This window comes from Echinops telfairi, unplaced genomic scaffold (genome assembly GCF_000313985.2).
Source record: "Echinops telfairi isolate 266 unplaced genomic scaffold, ASM31398v2 ScPeMD7_9;HRSCAF=40, whole genome shotgun sequence".
Classification (NCBI taxonomy): domain Eukaryota; kingdom Metazoa; phylum Chordata; class Mammalia; order Afrosoricida; family Tenrecidae; genus Echinops; species Echinops telfairi.
In genome coordinates, this window is record NW_022103906.1 from 57268618 (window position 1) to 57292623 (window position 24006).

The window sequence follows — 24006 nt, forward strand, 5'->3', positions numbered from 1 at the left end:
CCCTCGGGCCCGCCCCTCGGCCCGGCGGTGACGCCACTTCCGGCCTCGGCTCCGCAGTGAGTGGCTGACGTCAGCGGGCACGGTGAGTACCCCTGCTGGCCGCCGACCCCCGTGCGGGATTCCCCTCCACGGCAGCGGTAGCGGCGAGCGCCGCGCCGGCGCCCCGGGAAGGAGTTGCCGGGTCAGGGCGCGCGGAAGCCAGCTGCGCGTGCGGCGGTGAAGGTGGTCGTTTTCTCGCCCCTCGGTCTCGCCTCCAACCGGAGGGTCACCGCCTGGACATCCCTGCGGACCTCCTCCCAAGGGTGCCTTGGGAGGCCCCGTGCTCACTCTTCTTGAATGTGTTTTGTGAACCAGGGATTCTTTGGTGTGTGTAGGTGTGTGGTTGTTTTTACTTTTTTAATTTTTCGGAGAAGGCTTTGACTTGAGAAAGCTAGGAAGACTTTTCTTCAAATATCCATTCCCTTGGCTTCTGTAATGTCGCGCTTTACAGAAGGGCTCCCTCCTGTCTCGTTGCTCATGCTGGCCTCTTGCAACCCCATCTGAAATACTGTATTGACCTTCGTCGGGCCCCGTGCTTTCTCTTGAACTTCTCTCTCTCCAGCTCTGATCTTTCTTCTGAGCCTCAGAAACATCTTTCTGAGTACAGCCTGGGTGCTCCTTAGAAGTGAGGATGGACAGCACACCCTCCTCTCCTCTCCTCACACATCACCCTCTCCTCTCCTCTGATCTTCTCTCTCACATCACCTTCTCTTCTCCTCTCCTCTTCCATCAAACACTCCTCTCATCACACTCTCCTCTCCTCTCCCATCACACCCTCCTCTCTCTCCTCTCCTCTCCTCTCACATCACCCTCTCTTCTCTCCTCTCCTCTCCTCTCCTCTCACATCACCCTCTCCTGTGATCTCTTCTCACAGCACACTCTCCTCTCCTCTCCCATCACCCACTCCTCTCCTCACAGCACAGTCTCCTGTGATCTCTTCTCACATCACATTCTCCTCTCCTCTCTTCTCCTCTCACATCACCCTCTCCTCTCCTCTCCTCACCGCTCACATCACCCTCTCCTCTCCTCTCCTCACACATCACCCTCTCCTCTCCCAGGACACTCTCCTCTCTTCTCTACTCTCACAGCACCCTCTCCTGTCCTCTCACATCACACTCTCCTCTCCTCTCCTCTCCTCTCACATCACAGCACATTCTCCTCTGATCTCCTCTCCCATCACCCTCTCCTCTCCTTTCCTCTCATAGCACACTCTCCTCTCCTCTCCCATCACCCTCTCCTCTCCTTTCCTCTCACATCACACTCTCCTCTCCTCTCCCGTCACCCTCTCCTCTCCTCTCACAGCACCCTCTCCTCTCCTCTCACAGCACACTCTCCTGTGATCTCTTCCCACATCACACTCTCCTCTCCTCTCCTCTCACAGCACCCTCTCCTCTCCTCTCACATCACACTCTCCTCTGATCTCCTCTCCTCTCCTCTCCTCTCCCATCACCCTGTCCTCTCCTCTCACAGCACCTTCTCTGCTCCTCTTAGATCACACTCTCCTCTCCTCACATCACACTCTCCTCTCTTCTCCTCTCCTATCAAACTCTCCTCTCCACTGCTCTCACATCACCCTCTCCTCCCCTCTCCTCTCACAGCACCCTCTCCTTTCCCATCACACGCTCCTCTCTCTCCTCTCTCCTCTCCTCTCACATCAGCCTCTCTTCTCCTATCCCATCACACTCTCCTCTCACCTCTTCTCACATCACCCTCTCCTCTCCCAGCACCCTCTCCTCTCCTCTCCCATCACACCCTCCTCTCTCTCCTCTCATCTTCTCTCCTATCACATCACCCTCTCCTCTCCTCACACTCTCCTCTCCTCTCCTCTCCTCTCCTTTCCTCACATCACACTCTCTGCTCCTCTCACATCTACTCTCCCATCACCCTCTCCTCTCTTCTGATCTCTTCTCTCCTCTCCCATCACACTCTCCTCTCCTCTCGCATCAAACTCTCCTATCTTCTCCGCTCACATCACCCTCTCCTCTCCTCTACGCTAATCTCACCCTCTCCTCTCCTCACATCACACACTCCTCTCACAGCAACTCTCCTCTCCTCTCCCATCACCCTCTCTTCTCCTCTCCTCTCCTCTCCCATCACCCTCTCCTCTCCTCTCACAGCACAACCTCCTCTGGTCTCATAGCACACGCTCCTCTCCTCTACTCTCATATCACACTCTCTTCTCCTCACCTCTCCTCTTCTCTCCCATCACCCTCTCCTCTCCTCTCCCATCAAACTCTCCTCTCTTCTCCTCTCCTCTCCCATCACCTTCTCCTCTCACATCACTCTCCTCTCCTTTCCCATCACAGCACCCTCTCCTCTCCTAGCACACTCTCCTCTGATCTCGTCTCACATCACACTCTCCTCTCCTATCCTATCACACTCTCCTCTCCTCTCCTCTCACAAAAAAAAAAAAAAGAAGTGAGGACAGTGAGAATTCCTCTCACGTCCTTGGGACACATCATCAGGAAAGATCAGTTCCTGTAGAAGGACGTGAGGGCCTGTGAAAACGAGGAAGACGCTCGATGAGCTGCCCACAGTGGGCTCAAGCAGCAAGGATGGTGAGCGCTGTGCAAGCACAGGCACTATTTGGTTCTCATTTAGGGAGTGTGGCGCTAAGCCTGAGACAGTGCATTGGCACCTGCCCACAACAACCTACCCTTGGCTATTTTCATAGGTGTTTCAGACCAAGCACCTATGAAGCGGGCTCATTTTCATGACCCCTCAATCCACCATGCCAATAACCTGGGAATCATCGTGGAGCCTTCCATTGCTTCAACTCCCCAACACCCAGTCAATAATTAAGTTCCCTGGGCTCGACTTCCAAGGATTTGTCTGGCATCTGTATCTTGCCATCCTTGCCCATGGCACTATCAAATCTAACCATCTTTCATAGTTGGTAAGGTCTTGATTTTCCTGAGCAGTCTTCAGGCCCTGGCTGGAATGGGCTCTTCCCTCACCATCCTAACCTTTTGCATTGTCAACACTTACCCCTTGTGTTGTTGGTCAGTGTCAGTGGGTCGATTTGGATTCACAGTGACCCTAGCACATCAGAACGAAAAACTGCTCGGTCCTTCCTTCGTCAGCCTCACCCAGGTTCTTTTGCCTCAGCCCATTGTTGCAGCCAGGATTTCAGCCCATCTCCTTGGGGGCCTTCCTCTCTTTGGCTGCCCCCCTACTTTAACAAACATGATGTCCTTCTCCATGGACTGGCCTCATGGCATGCTTGCCTCTAAGGAACACTCTGGCCTTACTTCTTCCAAGACAGATGGGCTTGCCCTTTTATCAGCTCTTGGTACTTTGTATGTTCTTCTTCAGCACCGCAGTTCAAATGCATTGATTCTTCTATGGTCTTGCTTATTCACTGTCCAACTTGCACATGCATAGGAAGCAACTGAAAATGCCATGGTTTGGGTGAGGCACACTTTCGTCTGCAAAGTAACATCCTTGCCGTTCAACACCCTAAAGAGGTGTGCTTAAATATTATTTCTTCAGAGAGAATCTCAATTTAGAAGTCTTGGGAAATATACCAATTATAAGAATGGCTTTAATAAAGTAAAGAAGCAAGGACAGGGCTAGTGCTTTTGCATGTCATTTCTTACAACAACCTTGTGAAGTTCTGTATGTTCCGAGTCCTGCAGGCAAAGGGAGATGAATAATCAGCTAAATTGTGCCAAACCATGCGATGACAAAACTGAATTTAGTTGTGCATGTCAGTGTAATCTTTATCTTCAGAATCTTTCATTGTTAAATATTTTTATTCAAATATATTTAATATAGTAACATTCTCTAACAGTTTTATTACTGATAGCTATTTAGTTGGCATATATATGATATATATCTATAATATGATATATCTATCTCTATCTTATCTCTCTATCCGTATCCATCCTGCTGGTGCAATAGTTAAAGAACCTGGCTGCTAGCCCAAAGGTCAGCAGTTTGAACCGACTAATTATTTCTTGGGGAAAAGATGCATCTATCTGCTTCCATATATATATATATATATATGTTCAGTCATTTAGCATTTGCCTTTCACACTAAGAGCTTCGCACATGCCAGTCTTGATTCATTTATTTCAAAATCGAATTCTTACTGTAGAGTGTGATTCTTCAGCCTGTTTGGTGCGTAATGTTAGTTTCCCAAAGTCAGTGACTTTAAACAATAGAAATGTTCTGTCATTTAGTTTTGGAGCCTAAAATTCGAAATTCAAAGCCATGCTGTCTACATTAGAGGGACATGATCTGTATTCCAGTTCCTGGTAGTCCTGGGCATTTCCTGGCATTCCTTGGCTTCAGTCTTCATTTGGTCCTCTCTTCCGGTTTGCATTTCTGTGCCTTTTCTCCAATTACAAAAGTCACAGATTGTATAGTACCTATTCTACTCTGGGATAACTTCAACTGATGACAGCTTTCTAGACGCTTATCTAGAAATAAAAGTCATGTGCACCGGTCCAAGGATTAAGGGTTTCAACATACCTTTCAGAAGGACAGTTTAATCCATAACAGTCTACCCTCCAAAACACAGACCTTTCCTACATGTACCATACATTCACCTCATGTCACATCCCCAACAGTCTTAATCTATTCCAGCATCAACTCTTAAGTCCCAAACCTCATCTTCTGAATCATCTAAATAGATTTAAGGGTGATGGGGTATGGTCTATCCTCGGGCAAAATTCTTCCTGTTTATGGACCTGTGAAACCTACAATAAAAGTTATCTCCATACAAAATAAATTTTGGTGTAGGCATAGGATAAATAATCCCATCCTAAAAGCAGGGAATTGGAGAGAAAGAAGGAGTCCCAGGTCAAAAACAAGTACAAAACCCAACAGAGAAAATGAAAACTTAATTTTACAGGTTGAAGATAATCCCCTATCTTCTGAGCTTCCTCGGGTGGTGTTCCTGTCCTCTCGGCCCTGGGCTGAGGGAGGTACCGGGCTCCTGGTCCACGGGGGCATTCGTCCCACTGCTTCTTCCTTGACTGGAAGCTACACCTTTGCCCTCGCCAAGGTCTTCCACCCCCAGCCCATGCTGTCAGCCTTGAACCCACACCAAAAAGCCAAGCCCACTCCAATTGAGTTCTTTTGACTCAGTGGCCCTAAAGAATAGAGTAGAACTGCTCCACGTGGTTCCTAAGACTATAAATCCATACAGGTGCAGACAACCTCACCTTTTCTCCCTAGGAACAGCGTCCCAGTGCTTTTGGAAATACCCTTTCCTTTTCTTGAAGGACAATGAATGTTTGGTGCTGAGTGTCCATCAGCCCATGTCCTGTCCGCACAATCCCAGTAGTCCTATAGCTTGACTTAGTTTCATCCTGTCTTTACCCCTTTCAGTCTAGTCTGGCAATGTTTCTGCTGAGATATGGTTGAATTAATCCATAGGTCATGTACCTAATGTATTTAGTAAACAGTTACTTGGCTACCCAACTTTCCAGATCTTCAAATTCAGGTTCGTTTGTACACAGTCCCTTTCTTTCCTCTCCTGTTTACTGTATCTTTCCTGATACAGCCTCAAGTATTAACCAGGCTACACCATATACAGCCTGCCCAGAAATTCCCTGTCATTATTCAAATTCATCACTTAAAAGTTCGACTTGCTACAGAATATTCAAACATAAACAAACCAAGTTTTTTGCCACCTTATAATAAGGATCACCTCCCCCTAATGTTCAGGAGCATGTTCAGCACTTCCTTTTACAGATTCTACAGAAGTACTTTCAATATCACTACAAAGGTGCACATTTCTGGCATTGTTCTCTTTCTGACAATAGAAGCTTTCTCTGTAGCTCTCCTCACATCTTCTGAGAAGCACCTTTAATGTCTGTCTTCTACTACCCATAATTCTGTCCATTGAAACCAGTCTAGGTGTTAACCCTTTAGTGCCTACAAACTCTTCCGGCTTACATTTCTCCAACCCAAAGCCACTTCCACATGTTTAGGTATTTATAACAGCAGCATTCATTCCTGGTATTCTCCTCCCCCCCCCCCCCAATCTGTCATAACAAAACATCACAAAATGAATGGCTTTAAGCAATAACAATGCATTGTTTCACCATTCTGGAGGCTAGGCCGTGCCATGCTTTCTGTGTATATGGTAGACCCAAATATTTCTCCTGTAGATTGGTGTCCATCTTCTCGCTCCATGTCTCTCTCTGTCTGTTCTCTTTTATAAAGACAGCACTGAGATAGGATTAGTTCCCTCCATACTCATATGACCTAATGTTACCTGTTGCATCTGTAGGGACTCTGCCTCTAAATAAGGTCGTGTTCACAGTGCTGTTTTTGCTTTACAAGTTGCAAGCATTTTCCCATGCCATTAAATATTCCTTTGAAAGATGATTTTCCTTGTCTAAATAATTATTCAGCCATCTGTGGGTGACATTCAGGTGAACATCCTTATACCAGAATCCCTGTATGCCCTGCGGATTTCTTTAGACTAAATTTCTCAATGCAGAACTACCAGGACAAAGCCTATGAATACAAAGCTTTGGTTCTTACGGTCACATTTCTTGTGAAGAAGAGCCTATTAGTTTAGACCCTCCCCATCAGGATTGTATTCATGTCTTCTCATTGTCTGAAACACCTGAACGAAACCTCCTTCAATTGTATTAAGACTGTGACCAGGTTAACTGCGTGACCTCATCACAGAAGATCCCATCATGCAGCGGAGCACACTAGGTTAGATCACATCCTGGGGGAATCCTGACCCACCCAAGTTGACATAAAACCTAACTATCCCAATGGTGATTCTCAACCTTTTCATCTTAGAATCACCAGGGTACCACAATTTTCAATATCTCTGCCATCCATACTAATTAACCTGGATTTCTGGAGATGCAGCTCACGTATCAGTATTTTAAACACCCATGTGATTTCAATATGAAATGAAGGTGGAAAATCTCTGATTTAGAAGGTAGGATTTTTTTTTTTTCATTTTTGTGTGTTCTTTCTCCCCCTCAGCTCCCCAGTAAAGAACTAACTGGTGAAAACATTGAAAGAGCTTAATTCATGCTGTACTGAAACTCACATTCTGTCTCCATTTCTGTGAGGGTGAGTGTGCGTCGTTTGACGAGGTTTTCTTGTGCCCAGGTGATTTCAGACACTATGGATATGCTCTTCAGAGTCAGAGGAGGCCTCGACCTGGCTTTTCAGCTCGCAACGGCTAATGGTAGGTCTGTCAGGAAACTTGTCCGCTTTGATCAGAAATTGAGGATGAAATATGCTGAGATTGTCTCCATTTTGCAAAGGAAATCGAGTCAGATTAAATAAACTAAGGTCATATAGCTAGTAATCAGTTTAAGTGGAATCGTGACTTAAAAAGTATGTCCAACAAACAGCACCACTCTAGCTCATAATGAAAATTAGGAAAAGTCTACCTGACTTACACAAGTAACACAAACTTTTCAGCCCTTTCCCAGAAAGTTTTCTCAATAAATACAAATATTCACAATAAACGCAATGTAAATTAAGTGCCCAGACTTGTATCAACTTTCAATTAATTGTACATACCAACTCTGGGTCCCCAGAGCCCAGGCTCTTAGATAACATGCATGCCATGTTGCAGTGAGGAGGGGCCTTGTGGTGCCTGCTGGTTCAAGTGCTCGGTTGCTAACCAGAAGGCGAGCAGTTGAATGCACTAACCTCCTCACAGATAGACCTGGCAGTTAGCTTCTGTAAAGATTGGCAAGGTTGCGACCTTATGGGACTGTTCAACTCTGTTCAATGGTTTAGTAGTGAATCAGAATCGACTTGACTGCAATGGGCTTTGGGGGTTCTTACAATGAGCACTGTAACGCTTGGGGAGAAAAACCGACAGCTCATTCTTTGTTTCTGACTTGGGCTGCTTGCAGAAAAAGTGGTAAAGAATATGAGGAAGAAGACAAACAATTCACTATTGAGATTTGTTTCATTTGAGATAACAGTGGGCTATTAAGTATAAAATGTTAATAAGAATTTGGTTATTTGTGAAAATCCGGAACGAAAGGTCAGGACTGGAGCTAGAGAATTGGATGTCTCAGAAGGACAGGAGCTAACACTGTGACAATAAATGGGTGACATAAACATTTCAGCACTGGACCACTAGCCTGAAGGTTTGGGCCCCATAGGAGCAGGAAGGGCGAGAATGCAGAACATTCTTTGTGACCCATCCTCCATACTAAAAAAAGTGGTCCTGATCTTGACCACATTCAAATCCCCACCTGCAGACCAATTAAAGTCAGCCCGTGGGAGAAACACCTGGGCACCAGGAAGCTTTTCAGGTGATTCAAATGTACAATCACAACAAGACCCACTTTAGAATTAAGACTAGTTGCTGTCAAGTCAAATCTGATTCTTGGGGACCCCATGTGCGTCAGAATAGAAGTGTACCCTATGTGGTTTCAGTGGCTGATAGATTAGATTGCCAGGCCTTTCTTTGAAGGTACCTCTAGGTAGACTCAAATATCCATCCACCCTTTCACTTAGCAGGCAGGCAATTCACTGTATCACCCAGGGATTTCAAGAACCATTTACAAGAGCTAAGTTTTTTCAGGCTTATCTATCTTATCAATAAGGTGTAGTTAATCCTTAAAATGTCACTTACATGGACAAAGTCGTGCACATCACAATTTGAGGTAAATGGAAAGTGTACTTTGCTATGTACTTTTATAAAGGATGAGGAGCCCTGGTGGCGTACTGGTTGATTACTGGTTGGTCTGGGATCTGCATGGTGGCCAGTTCAAAACCACCAGCAGTTCCTCTGGAGAAAGACTGGACTTTCTACTCCCGTCAACAGTTACAGCCTCAGAAACCCACAGGGAGTCACTGTGAGTCAGCAGTGAGTTTGTTTCTAAAGTATAGGTTTGTTTCTAACGTATAGGCAATTCAACAGTCAGTAGATAAAATATACTTTCAGACATAACAAAGGTCTGCACGAATATTTCAGCTAGTAGTTAATGTATGAGTATTTGAATTTATCTTCTGCCTTCATTGTATTCTTTCTCTTACATCAAACTTTCAACATTCAATGAAGGGGAATCATTAATGAGAAAATAGAGAAAGAAGATGCTCTATTCCTAACATTTCACAAATTTTTAGATAATTTTACCTGACAGTCCTTCAGGGTTAAAGAAAGCCAATCTAAGTATCATGTGCCTTTTCTAGTGCAATTGGGAATCCTTAAATTCTGTTTTCTGAAATGTATTAAGATGTTTTCAAATCAGATATTCATAGGCAGACTTTATCTGCTACTAAGCCCCAAGGGATTATTTACTAAGATATTGAGGTAATAGTTAAATACTTTATTAAGAATAAATAGGTTTGAGATACAACATTGTAAGGCTAAGGTAAGTATTTATATACAGTTTTATTTTTCTCTATATTTTGTGGTGTAATTTTTACTTTGTAGAGATGAACATGTTTACTTATTTTTTTTAAGTAAATTAAATTGAAAAGCAAGCCCTGAAAATGAAACCTAAATAAAGTAAATATCCTATTAAGTGGATAGCAATAAACCATACGGAGAAGAAAATTACTGTGACTTTAGAATGCAATTCCTTGTATAATTTAGTTATACTCCAGAAAGAAAAAAAAACTAAACAGAAATGCACATTTCACGCAATCAATAGCTTTATTGCTGAGAGTAATGGATATTTTAAAAGTAATTAGAGTCCTCAAACAATGGCAGTGGGAATGTAAAATGGGACAGCTGGCTTTGGAGAACCGTTTGGCATTTCCTCAGAAACTTTGGGCAGTTATCATATGGCCCAGTAATTCTGCTTCGAGGTATACAAGAGTAAGTAAAAAGGGATTGCTTACGAAGCCGCAGAAACCTTTATTAAGCAAAAATATCAAAACACAGAGCTCTTGTTTCTCAGCATATCATCCATGTAGGGCTTGTCTTCGGAAGGTGGCGTTTCCATGTGTCTAGCCCTTCCCTAAGGCATCCTGTGCTCTGACTTCCACCTCATCAAAATGGCAGTGTTGTCATCCTCAAGGGACTGAAGTCATGTTCCTTTGCAGTATTCTCTGAGTTTTGAGGACAAAGATAAATCTGAAGGGATAAGAACAATGCTGTAGAGTGAACGGGGTAAGGTTTCCCAAGAAAATTCTCAATAGGGCATCCCTTGCTTCCCTTAAAGAATGAGCAGGTGCAGTGTTGTAGTGGGGGTGGGGGGTGGGAAAGATCCCTTGGTGTGACTTTCTCAGACTTTCTCACCAAGGTAGTTTTCCATTTTCTTAAAACTTCATCCCAATAAGGCCCTGTGATCATCATCATCCTCTGAGAAAATGTATTCAGATCACCCTTCTAGAATGTCAAAAACATTCACTATAGCCTTCAGAGGTGATCTGCCTTGAATTTCACTGGCCCACAGACTCTCCTGGGCACCTCTGTTTTGATTGGACCTCCCCTCTAGATAATGTTGGTCAATCCAAGGCTCATCCCCAGTTAGGATTTGTGTGACAAAGTGGTCTCCATTGGCTTAGAGGTCCTTAAGATAGCAGTTCTCAACCTGTGGGTTGTGACCTCTATGGGGGTCGAACGACCCTTTCACAGGGGTCGCCCGATTCATAACAGTAGCAAAATTAGTTATGAAGTAGCAACGACAATAATTTTATGGTTGGGGGCAGTCACCACAACATGAACTGTATTAAAGGGTTGCGGCCTTAGGAAGGTTGAGAACCACTTGCCTTAAGAAATTGATGAAAAAATCAGCTCTTTGAGCTGGCTGATCTTTGTGCAGTGATTTAGTATTCCTTTTGAAGTCCACTAATGAGACTAAGACAAGTTCTCGAATGTTACTGCAGCCATTTACTGATCACCGAGACATACTGAAATACAGTACATTTTGTCTGAAATAAAGCTCATACGTGTATGAACTGGAAGACTAGCGGCAATAATTTTTGATTTTATATAACATATAGAGAATTAAAAACATGTCCACTCAAAAACTTGTGCACTGATGTTTATGGTAGAATTAGCACTGTCATAAAAAGGTGAAAGAAGCCAGACACAAAAGGTCACACATTGTAGGATTCCATTTAGATGCAAGGCCCAGACATCCATACAGATGAAAGTACGTCGTGATTGCCAGAGGTAGAGGAGCAGGGGCTGGAAAAAGACACCTGTTGAGCTTGTTGAAAGGTTCTGGAAGCACAGTGGTGATGATTGCATACTGAACACGACTGAATTGAACATTAAAAGTGAGTGTTATAGAGTGTGAATTAATTATGTTGAAAAATTTAAAGGATGAAAAGGCACAACATTTGATACATATTGAATGTAAGGAGTGGCTATTTGGATGTCAGTGTTATTATTTCCTACTTTGTGTATATTTAAAAGCTTTCCTGTTGAAAAGTTTCCTTATCAGCTTCCACTTTAATCTTTTAATTTAGAAATGTTTATCAAGAAGGCACTGAGACACGTGTTGAGTGACCTTTCCGCCACGCTCTCTTCAGACGCACTTGTGTTCAGAATGTGCCACAGTTCAGTGTACATATGGCCCAACAGCAACGTAAACACCGTTCCTGGAGAGCTGGACGATGGTTCTCCTTGTAAGAACCTACTGCGCTTTATGCAGTGAGTATGCTTGAAGATGGTGGGAAATGTTTCCAAAATGTCATTTCATCTTCTAAACTTTGTGCGTGTGTTGAAATGTAGATGTGAACAGGAAGAAGGCGCAAAAAGAAAATTCATGAGAAAGAAAGAAAAAAAAGTACCAGACACGGTGAGCCAATTAATTATGTATGTTCTTTATTGATAAAACTTTTAAATCCTTGAATTTGGAGCTGAGTGAGTTCTTATAGATTATTTATTCTAACCTTTTTACTTTTACTAATCAGAAAACTGAGGTCCAGTAAGATTAAATGACTTGCCAAAGCTTTTATCTCTTTTACAATTTCACATATTTAAACTTTTATTGTATTATAATATCAACAATTTTTTTGGTTCATCTTTACTTCCTAAAAAAAGCAACCCTTTTTTTCCTTGATACACTGTAGTTGGTGCACTTATTTATTCTTAAATAAATAAATAATTTATGAGTAAACAGATAATCATTCTGAAATGGAACAAAGTAACACATTATGTTGTATAACATAATACATGTTTCTTCACACTGTTCTTAGCTCTATTGGTTATTGGACCAGTATTACAGAGGACCTGCCATGTGCCAAGATGTTGATACAAAACTTCCTCGAGGCAGGAAGTTGTATGAGGTTAATATGAGCATATTGGTTTTTCCAGGCTCTTGGAGAGAATGGGTGGGGGTGAGCTTGGAGAGGTGGACAGGGACCATTTCCTCCGAGGCTGAAATGAAACCAGTAGCCATGAGCAAAGATGCAGTGGACATGAGAGGTTAGGGAATACAATGTGTACTTGGAGACCAGTGGGTGTGGGGTGATAGTTTCCTGCTTGAGCAAAGATAGAATGTTAGGAAGACATCACGTCAGTTGGGGACATTCTCTATTTGAGACAACAGTGAGATGCACAGTTGAGTTGTTAAATGTGCACTTGTGGGATAGATGAAAACATACTGGGCTGGGGATAATGACTTGAAAATGACAGTAGTTGACGCTGGACGGTTTTGGAAGATGGGCCAGTTGTTTTACAGAATGACCCTCAGTAAGGGTCTGCTTTCTCTCCTTGTGGTCAGTCAGATTATTCACCACAGGCATTGTTGGTAGGGATACCGTAGACGTGAGCGCTCCTTAGCACAGCACACACAAGGCATGTGCAGTCAGTGTGTCCCTTCATGTCGATGATGTTAATTGTCATCACATAGTTAACATGCTCTCAGCCAGCCTGCTTCATGGTAAAGGTTCTATATTTTCTCTTACAGTTAGGAAATATCTTGCAAGAACATGCCTACACTGTTGTGGTAATGAAAAGTCTAATGTTTCTCCTGAGCAGTGGCTGGCAGTTTTGAACTGCTAACCTTGCAGTTAGCAGCCTAATGTATAACTACTAAACCACCAGGGCTCTTGCCTACACTGTTATGATACATATATATCTTATTCTTCATTTCTGCCCACTTTTTTTTAGCATCCACGGATAGTTTTTGCCAGAATCCATTAGAGTCTGATGGCTACAAAGTGGCCATGTTTCTAAGTCTTCCCATTTTCTTCTGTTTAATTAGATGGCATCATACTTTTCCCTGTTCCTTATTATCTGCAAAGATGGACAGATTCTTATTTTATGAAGTGGATCACAGTCTCTTACTGTTGGGTTCATCTGGATGTTCACATTTCCTCACGAATGGGAGCATCTTCCAGCTGCCTCTAGCGGCCTTTTGACTTTAATTGTGGTTTGGGCAAATCCGTTTTCCATTCAACCATTTTTGCACCTTTTGTTTCATAACATTAATTTCACTTCCCTAACAGCACTCTGTCTACATCCTCCCGGGTCCTCCATGTCCAGGCACCCTTCTTTCCTCCCGCTCCCTGCTTCCTGAGCTTTGTTTCTGGAGCATGCTGGCATTGTATTGTGGAACACCTCCTTACTGTCTGGCACAAGATGTTGCATGTTCATCATGTACTTGTACTTTTCCTTTTCCAGCTCAGGAATCAGGCATTTCTCCATGGAGTGTATCCACAGGCATACTGCACATACATACGTGTGCACACGCAGCACATATGCTCATTTATCTCTGTAAATCATATTTATGCCGCCAATTCAACCCCTTAGATTTCCTAGTCCTTTTTGGGTCAGAAACCTGGCTCCAGTATCCTCAATATTTTGCTACCTTTGTGCACTCGTACACTACATAGACTATCATTAATTGGCTCCACTATAAAAAGCAAACCTACTGACTAGAGTTCAAAATTTGTTTATAGTTCTTTATTCTTTTTTTTTTTTTTTTTTTTAGTTCTTTATCCTTTTAGACCAGAGAAATTTAGTCCAGATACTATGTTTAAAAGTTCCATGCTATTTCTTCTTTCCCCTGCTTCGATGATTAATTATTTTATGTTGTTCAGTCTTCTTTTTAAAATTCTGAATCTGCACACAAGTGCAGAAAATAGTGTAATGAACTGAAAACTGTAATGAATTTCAACATTTATCAACACACAGGCAATCTTGTTTCACCGTTATTCCCCATGACTCTCCTCCTGTCCCCAGAATCTTTTGAAGCAGAGATCATTTTTAAGTTGAGTAGTTCTCTTAAGCAATTTACTGTAATATATACTTAAAATTTTCCTTGAAAGGTCTTTTAGAGCAACCCTTTACATTTAATGTCCATTGTACTATAAATTGACTTCTACTGTTTATCTGTTCTCAACAACAGATAGTAAATATAGACCTTATGCTGGAAATGTCGACCCCGCTGAGTGCCGTCACCCCTGTCATTGAAAGGGAGAGCGGAGGCCACCACTATGTGAATATGACCTTGCCCGTCGATGCAGTCGTGTCTGTGGCGCCGGAGGAAACCTGGGGAAAGTACGTATGTGATGGTACCGCTGCCCATCCCTGGAGAACACACAGACCGTTTAAATTATCATGGAGACTTAGCTGATGTATTGCTGTTATCCTGTTTGCCAAGACTAACTTCTAGTTCTCTGTCAAACTAAGAGCCATCCAGTAAGTAAACATTCACTTGGAGAAAGTTGGGTAGCATGCTAACACCTATATAGTGTTCCCTTTATCTACAGAAAGCAAATAATACCGTTTCCTTTCCTTTGCACAATTCAGATTTCCTTTAACACACTGCTAAATCAAATGTAACAAGGATTTACTGTCACAGGGATCTACCAGGGAGTCTTGGTGCTGCCGTGGGCTGGGCGTCATCCGAGCCCACTCCGCAGGAGAAGAATGAGGCTGGCTACTCCTGTAAAGATTCACAGTCTTGAATAAGTCACTAAAAATGTATCAGTCACTATGAGTCCCAATTGGCTTGAAGGCTGTGGGATTTTGTTTCTAGGGATCTCTTAGCTCTGCACTTCCATTGCGCATAGCCTTACCAACTTCTGTTAGCATCATTGTATGTTTTCTCCTCCCAGAGTTCGTAAACTTCTCGTTGATGCCATTCATGGTCAACTGACTGATATGGAGAAATGCATTTTGAAATACATGAAAGGAACATCTATTGTGGTTCCTGAGCCATTACACTTTCTACTGCCAGGGGAAAAAAGTCTCAGAACAATTGTGTATCCATCAGGAATTCCCGATGGCCAACTGGAGGCCTATAGGAAGGTAAAACCAATTCATGTATTCACCGAAAAAGGACAGTGGCCATCATACATTCTAATTATGCTTTCTAATAAAAGGAGATTAGTCTGTGATTAATTTAGGTATCATTCATTTAAGCAATTATTCTTAGCCCTTATGTTACATTTTGATTCCACATGCTCAGTATAAATGTAGTTCATATATTCTTTGAAATGTCTATAATTTTCCTGTAATGAAATTTATCAATGAAAAGATACTTAATGTCTAGAACAGCTGATGATGATTAACAGATTTCTTTTCCTTTCTTTTACTTCCAGATTTTTAAGGGACTAGATTACAGTTGGAGAAGGAACATAAAATTTATATAATTGATTAGAAGATTGGCATTTTGTTAGAGGAATTTTGACAGAAATATGGCCCACATTCAAAGGAATGAAAGAATGTTGGGGTGATGAGTTTGGGGGTACATATTTTTGCTATGTAGTCTTACCTAGTACCTACTAAATTATACAGCGAGATGTCTCCCTAGTGTCTCTCTTTAAGAAGAGATGTGATATTTGACTCTGTCCTTCTTTTCATGTGCTACATGAGTTAACTGAGGCAAAATCACGACATGAATTGGTGAACCTGTTCGAACAACTAGAGTACATCGGAGATAGAGCGAAGAAGCTGCCAAACTTTTATATAGTTTTTACACAGTGGGGGAAATAGTACATTTTAAAAATGTACATTAGGGCATCTGAAAGCTCATGGAAAAACTCCATTGCCTTTTCATTTTCCCCCAGACTTTTTGACGCTCCTCTTATGTACATTTTTATTTTCATGCCTTACTGATTTTCCATCACTAATTTTTACTTTTTGATTTGACCACTATTCCTTAGATATGCTCAGCACTCTAGACATGAGAGTTTAAAATCCTTCAATATATCATTGTCACGTAAAAGATATTCGTTGCAAAACTGTTTCAGTGTGTCATTGGCATGTATTTTAGCAAATTATTAGATTCATTTTAAATTCTCCCTAACAAATTGTTTCCATTTTCCTAGGTTCTCTCACACTTTCTTTTCATGTACATAGATAAGCAAAAATGAATCTTGATGGGTTTTTAGTTTAAATATCACTGTCTTTGATCTTAGTGAATTAAATCATAAACATGTTTTGAAAAACCTTGTAACCAATAGAGTTAGTTCTCTGTCTTTTGTGCTTTTTGAGTTTACTTAGCAATTAACTAAAAATCTAAAACATTAACTTTTTTTCTCTTCTTTTGATTCTGATTTTATTTTAGGAGTTACATGATCTCTTCAATCTGCCTCCCAACAGACCTTATTTCAAAAGGTGTAACACTTACCACTTTCCAGATGAACCATACAAAGATGGTTTCATTAGAAATCCACATACTTTTCTTAATCCACCTAACATAGAGTCTGGTATGGTGAGTTTAACGAATGATGTACGGAAGTCGGTTGATGGTGAATGTCATTGGTTTTTGTTGGTACCCAGTGGAAGATTCGTAATCAATGAAACATAAGAGGAGATTGATAGAGGGTGAGGGTAGAGTGCTTGCAAGGAGATATAATATATATAGAGAGAGTGCTTGCAAGGAGATATTATATATACACATTTATATGTATATGTATATATATGCGTGCCAGTAAAGAAAATAGGCTCTCATAGGCATTCAGGAATGGGAATGAATATGTGCATGTAGCTGGGCCTCTGAGGAACCAAAGCAGCCCTGGACTGGCAGGTTTCTCAGTCTCCCTCAAGAGCTCCTGGGTGCCTTCTTTGCTGTCTTCTAGATGTATGTTTTTGGTCCAAAGTGGCCTTTTCCTGATCCCTGTTTTCTCTTTCCTTTTGTTTGTAAGTAACGCTTTTCCACTCTTCCTCACTGTGTGCATCATTTCAACGTCATTTCCTATTCCTTCCTTCCTGGTTTGCTCTGCACCTCTCAGTTCAAATTCCCAAGAAGAAAAAAGTTGGATTGACTATCTTCTCACAGCATTCCATGTTTGTAGCCAAATCACCCCAGGCTCTGCTTCCACCGTCACAGGACTTCACTCATTCTCTGTGTCACTCCCACGCCCTCACACTTTATAGAATACATGTGATTGCATTTAGGTCCCACCTTGGCATGCCACCTTGATGATGCTATTTTAAAATCATTAACTTAATCACATATGCAAATAAGGTACCGATCACAAATTCTGAAGTTTTAGACACAGGTATATTTTAGGAGGCCCTTTTCAGTGTCCTGGAATGGTCTGGTTGTAAATTTTCTTGAATGTCTGTGCTTGAAAAGAAATCCTCTAATTGTTAAGTAACGGTTCTGTATTCACCCATGACTCTTCTTAAGCTAATTTTTAAAAATAGTGATGGTAATACCAGTTTTTAAAGAAAAGACATGTTTTCATGGCATGATATTGTAATAAAGAGTTTATATGATACAAGTCTTTGTAAGGGTCATACCTGGTCCTTCATCAATGGCAGGTTTACAGAATTGCAGAAACTTCATCATATAACCTCTGGTGTGTGGCTCCTGTTGTCAGCTGCCTTTGAGTGGCCCCAGGGAAGGGCTGCCCAAGCCAGCACCACCCCTGTGCTCCGTTCTGCACCACCTGTGGTGGTTGCTAATTAGATGTTTTCATTGGCTGGCTTTTGGAAGTAGATCACCAGGCCTCTCTCTCGTAGAGACCCTTTATTTATTTGCTTATTTGTGCCTTTACTCCTTCTTTCCTCCATTAACTAGTCATTCAACAAACATTTCCTCAGCATTACTTGTGTCCTGGGCCCTGTTGTAGAAGTTTGGGCCCAGAAATAAATGAAGTGTGCCCTCATTGAGCTCAAATTGTGGGTATTGTGGATAGGCAGCTGTGTTAGTCTGGGTAGATTAGAGAAACAAATCCATGGACACACATATGTGTATAAGAAAGAGATTTATATACAAGAGGAATTGAACATTGAGAAAACATCCCAGCCCAGTCCAGATCAAGTCCATAAGTCTGATAGTAGCCCATATTGCTGCTATCAATCTATAAAGTCCTCTTCAGACTCACAAAACACATGCAATGACTCCGAATGCAGAAGATCACAGACCAGTGGGTAGAAAGTCTTTGGATCCAGTGGCGTTGTAAGCATCTCAGCGCTGGCAGCATCTCCCACTTCCAAGGTCTGTTTGCGTCATGTGGCTTGTCTTCTGCAATATCTCCCAAGGAATAGCAGAGAGAGAAAGATGTGTCTTCAGCCTCCAAGGAGGAAGTACCAGATTTCCCAGAATTCTCAGGAGAAGGCCATGTCCTCACTGAAGTCTCATTGGCTATCTCCAGATTGACAGCCTAGACTCCACCCCTACACTCTTAATCCTTAAATTGACACCAGATAAGACGACTACCACAGCAGCTATTTGAAAAATAATAACAAACAACGTGTCAAGTAGCAATAAGTGCTTTGAGACTTAATAAAATAAAGCAGGATAGAGAGTGGTGGCCAGAGCATCGGTGGGTGGTGAACGTGCCATTTTTAGACTGGATAGCCAGGGAAGGCCACTAATATATGAACACAGACCCAAGTGAATTGAAGGACAAGCCATATACTTATTTGAAAAGTGTGCATTCCAGGCAGAGAGAACTATAAGGCTCTGAAATCAGACACCCCTGCCACAGTTCAACCTAAAGCAGGGTAAAGCATCAGGGAAGATTAGGAGATGAAGTTGAGAGAGGGCTTGCCAGATTCAGGACTTCGAACCTATAATTTTTAAAAAACCAAGAAGGCATAATATCAAATCAGAGTTCCACAAAGTCATTTTTATAGTGCTAGTTCTATCTGAAGTTAATAATTTTCTGTATTTCTTCCCTTTGTATAGATATCTGTGGTTCAGGGCATATACAGTTATCATCATTATATGCAGGACCGAATGGATGACAATGGCTGGGGTTGTGCTTATCGATCTCTGCAGACGATCTGTTCTTGGTTCAAACACCAGGGCTACACTGAGAGAGCCATCCCAACACACAGAGAAATTCAGCAGGTATAGAATGCTCCACTGTCCGTTGGCATCGATTTGACATTTCGTTGGGCCCGTAAAAGAGAAGGGTTTTACACTTCTAATTAGGGAAAATGCCCTAAATGTAATTTTTATAACTGTCTTGTATATGTTTTTTTTTCTTTTTTAAATACATAAAGGCTCTAGTCGATGCTGGTGACAAACCACCAACATTTGTTGGATCACGGCAATGGATTGGATCTATTGAGGTACAGTTGGTACTAAACCAATTGATTGGCATAACTTCAAAAATACTGTTTGTCAGGTAAGGACTCTAAGAAATTAGATCAAGCCTTGCAAATGAAGTTTGTCATTTTAACTTAAATAATACTCCTCTCCCATTTATTGACGTGGTTATGCTCTAAAGGCCCAAATGCCATGTGAAATCGACGTGCTGTGAAAGCAGCTGTTTTCCACACCAGATCACACAGTGGAGGATGGCGGCATTGTTACATCCCTGCCACATTACATCATTCCATAACTGCCAGACCCCTGAGAATCATCATCTAGCCAAGTTGACACATAAGCTGAACCCTAACAGCCCACTTTACTCTCATGTGCACCTTGGTGTTTGTTACTGCCAGGTCTATGTCATTGAGGCACAAAAGTCAGAGAGTAGGGTTTTTAAAACTGTTCTTGTGTGAACCAACTGATAGCATGGCAGTTGATGAATGAGTGGAAGGTGTAGAAAAATTAATTTTTTTCCTTCACTCGTTTTCGCTCGTTCCCTCCTCATTGCTTTGTAAATCAGATTTTAAACTGTTAATGTTTCTGGTTAGTTTTTGGAAGACCCTTTTAGGTTATGAATAACCTAGACTCAATTTTATCCTAGGGCAAGGACAGTTTGGAACTGCATTAGCTTTGAGTGGAGTTACAGAAAGTCAGTTTCTCTTATGCTCAAGTCATTCAAAAGTTGTGAAAGGAGAAAACTCAAATACCGGCAGTCACTGATGTCTTTGTTTAGCTCTTGCTCTTGCTCTTCCCAAGGTATTAGTAAACCAACAATGTGTGCGTAGAATGTATATTTTATATTTTTTTAATATATGTTCATAACCCCAATATTTATAAAATATAATAAATATATTTTCTTTGACAAAAACTTACTCTGAATTTATGAACTTATTTTTTCAGGTAACATTTTCTACCATGGCAACCTTTATACCCTTCGTAATATTGTCCTCATGCACAAGTACATCCGGACTTGTGACTTGACAGTGGGAATTTACAGCTGAAATCAGTGCTAACAAACACGTGATTAAGTAGGGAAGCATACCGTGAAGAAAAACGAAAAGTTTTGGCACACATTAAAACAATAATTATTTGTTCCTTTTAAAATAAGAGAGCCATATTAGCACCATCTGGCACTTCCCCTTTTTAAAGAAGGGTTCCATCTGTCTCTTTCCGCTCCCTTCTCAAGTGTTGAAGCTGTACCACGCCAGGTGCTGAGGTGCAATGCCTACTGATGGCTGCCTCATGTGTCAGAGAAAAACCATGTTCCTCTCAATTCAGTGGCTGATTTTCTCAAAAGGAGAGGGCCAGGCCTTTCTTCTAGTCGCCTCTGAGTGGGCTCACACCTCAGCCTTCCCGTTGGCAGCAGAGCATGCTAATTGTTTGCACTACTCGAGGTCTCCTGAAATTGTATACAACATGGATTTATATTGCCTGGCATTTTGCAGTTTTCACATTAGCTTCTTGGACGGTCTCTCTTTTCATCCGGAGGTCTCCTCTGTCAGGGAGACAGGGCAGGTATTCTTGGTGCCGATTTAAAGATGAAGAAATTCAGACTGTGCAGTCTGCAGCAAGAAGCTAAGATCCCAGGACTTAACATTCATTCTTCAGATAATTACGGCTACCTTCTTCCTACCCATGAAAGTCCCTGTGCCCCAGCATGACTAATTTATTCTCCTCTTAAAAACTCAGCACCACTTTATCCAATTCCAGAAGCAGAAAATTAGATCTTTACAAATATTTTTTTAAATGATGTTGCTTTCAATTGCTCATTCATTTCCCTGCAGCTTATCATTTAAGAGCCCTGGTGGCGTAGTGGATACATGCTGAGCTGCTAACTGCAAGCAGTTTGAAACCACCAGCTGTTCCTCCAGAGAACCGCCAGGCTTTTAACTCCCATAAACAGTTACAATCTTGGAAACCCACAGGGGCTGCTCTACCCTGTCCTATAAGGTCCACACGAGTCAGCATCGACTCGATGGCTGTGAGTTTGGTTTTGGGTATTATCATTTAACTTTACATACATATGAATTTCACACATTTATATTCTCCATAACAAACAAGCAAAAAAGGTAAAGGACAAAATGTCGGCCTCCAAGCTCATTATTGGAAGTAGCATCTTATTAGAAATAGTTTAACTAAAGCACAGTGGTTTCTTTCCAGCCAGGGTTCTGAAATGGCTTCTAAGGGACGGGAGCTGACGAATCATTTCCAGAGTGAAGGAACTCCTGTCATGATTGGTAAGTTGTTTGACCATCTTAGGCTCTTTGGGTAGAGTGTAAAACTTATCATTGATATATCTACTGTCATACAAGCTCAATCTGTTAGAAAACATTTTAAAAATAGTTTTTGTATCATATGTATCTCTGAGTATTAAAAAGAAAAACCAAGGTGATAGAATGTACCAAAAGTGGTTATAGTCATGAGAAGAAGGAAAGCCTAAGAAAAGGAATCATGGTTGTGTTTAAGCATCTAAGTAGCCGGGAGCAACGTGGAGAAGAGATGGCCACTCTTACAGGATGGCCATCCTGAAGGATGGTGCTCTAAGCTGACTGACTACAAGACTCCAAATTGCTAACCATTCTGGGCTTTATTTGTAAAATAAGAGGATTGGATTGGCTGATTTAAAAATGCTGGTTCTATAAAGGACTTGTTCCTAGAAGCCAGAAAGTAAGCTAAGTGTGTAAGGAGTTGAGGGAGGCAGATTTCAGCAAAGTAGCAGAAAGACCTTAATAAGTGGCTGGGCTGTGTCAGTGGAGGTAGATACAGCAGTGGCAGCACAGCCACCTGCTGAGAGAAGGACGACAGCATGACTGCCACTCTGCTCAGAGAAGTCTGGACTGTCTGGCCCTTTCTAAGTCACCCTGTAAGTAATCCCATAAATAATGGCATTTTTGACTATATAAGGAGACTTCAAAAAGTTCATAGAGAAATTACAGTATCTTTTTTTTTTTTAAGTTAGGGGGAGGTTTATATTCAGATTCTTTTATCTTCCAATTCCATGAACTTAGTGAAGCCCCCTTGTAGACATAACTTTCTATGTGAAGCGTAATTGTTTCTTAGCAAAAGTCTGTTGTCTTTTTTGGTCTGGGGTGATCCATTTTAATGCTTCTTGAAGTCATTTCAAAGGGAAAACCATCAATCTTTTCAAATTGAAGTTAAATAAGGACTTTGATAATATCTTATTTTTTCATATTTTCTCTCATATAGGGGGAGGAGTTTTGGCCCATACAATATTAGGAGTTGCATGGAATGAGATTACAGGGCAAATGAAATTTCTGATTCTAGATCCACATTATACAGGTGCTGAAGATTTGCAAGTTATTTTGGAAAAGGTAAGCTGTCTGTTCATTTATTCAACATTTTTTGTAGTACCTAATAAATGCCACTACTACTTGATTGTGCGTTTGTCATCCTGTGGTAGCCTGTGTGTTGCTGTGATGCTGGAGCCTATTTGAAATACCAGCAAAGTCACCTAGCATGAACAGGTTTCAACAGAGCTTTCTGACTAAGAACACACTATGAAGAAGAAATAATTTTGAGGAATTAGCCATCAAAAACCTTTTGAATCGCAGTGGAACACTGTCAGATCTGAAGGCCTAAAGAACAGAAGTAGATCATTGTCTGAGACAGTGGCAGAAGATGAGCCCCTCAGGGCAAAACCCAAACACCAAACTAACTGGTTAATTCGATGCAGACGCTTAATGATCCTATAAGACAGGGTAGAACTGCCCCCGGGTGGGTTTCTGAGACTATAATTCTTTACAGGAGTAGAATGTCCCATCTTTCTTCCAAGACGTGGCTGGTGGTTTCCATCTGCTGGTCTTACTCTTAGTAGCCAAATGCCTAAGTACTATGCCACCAGGTCAGAAGTCCCTCAAAATGACGGAGGAAGAGCTGCCGTCTTACAGTAGAGTCGACTATAATGAGGTGAATGCAGTAATGCCTGTAGGAGTAAAGCCTTTGGGACCTTCATTTACTGGTGGGGCACGACTCAAAATGAGAAGAAACAGTTGTAAAAATCTACTAATAATTGGAACTTGGAATGTATGAAGTATGAATCTAGGAGTATTTGAAGTCATAAAAAATGAAAAGGAACATGTAAAGATCAGTATCCTACGCATGAGCTGAAATGGACTGGTATTGGCAATTTTGAATTCGAAAACCATATGGCTTACTATTCTGAGATGATACAATCAAGAAGAATGGTGTTTCCAAAAAAAGAGGAATAATGTTACATTCTTAGTCAAAACTATCATGACGTACAAAGCTTTCTGTGATAGGATAATGTTTATGTGCCAATACAATCAGTACAACTATTATTTAAATTTGTGGGACAACCACTAAAGCTAGGGATGAGGAGATTGGAGATTTCAAGATTTTCAGTCTGAAATTGATCAAATATGCAATCATGATGTATTGATAATTATTGGTGATTGGAATGGAAAAGCTGGAAACAGAAGGAATGATAGTTGGAAAACATGGTCTTGGTGGTAGAAACGAAGCTTGAGATCACATGATAGAGTATTCCAAGAACATGGGGAAATAGATCTATG

General features: G+C 41.6%; 1 protein-coding gene across 2 annotated transcripts in view; it reads left to right on the plus strand.

The window, feature by feature from the left end:
- Nucleotides 1-42: 42 nt before the first annotated feature.
- Nucleotides 43-24006, plus strand: part of UFSP2 (UFM1 specific peptidase 2) — a 30528-nt gene continuing 6564 nt past the window's right edge. The window contains exons 1-11 of one of the 2 annotated variants that reach the window (XM_045286785.1): nucleotides 43-82; nucleotides 7131-7209; nucleotides 11415-11598; nucleotides 11680-11746; nucleotides 14303-14454; nucleotides 15015-15207; nucleotides 16469-16615; nucleotides 19043-19207; nucleotides 19363-19487; nucleotides 21614-21690; nucleotides 22661-22785. In XM_045286785.1, coding sequence (XP_045142720.1) covers nucleotides 7146-7209; nucleotides 11415-11598; nucleotides 11680-11746; nucleotides 14303-14454; nucleotides 15015-15207; nucleotides 16469-16615; nucleotides 19043-19207; nucleotides 19363-19487; nucleotides 21614-21690; nucleotides 22661-22785 — 1299 coding nt within the window. In that variant the 5' untranslated portion in view covers nucleotides 43-82; nucleotides 7131-7145. Of the gene's footprint in view, nucleotides 83-6809; nucleotides 6955-7130; nucleotides 7210-11414; nucleotides 11599-11679; nucleotides 11747-14302; nucleotides 14455-15014; nucleotides 15208-16468; nucleotides 16616-19042; nucleotides 19208-19362; nucleotides 19488-21613; nucleotides 21691-22660; nucleotides 22786-24006 lie in introns of those variants that run through there. The other variant, XM_045286784.1, reaches the window with a different exon arrangement.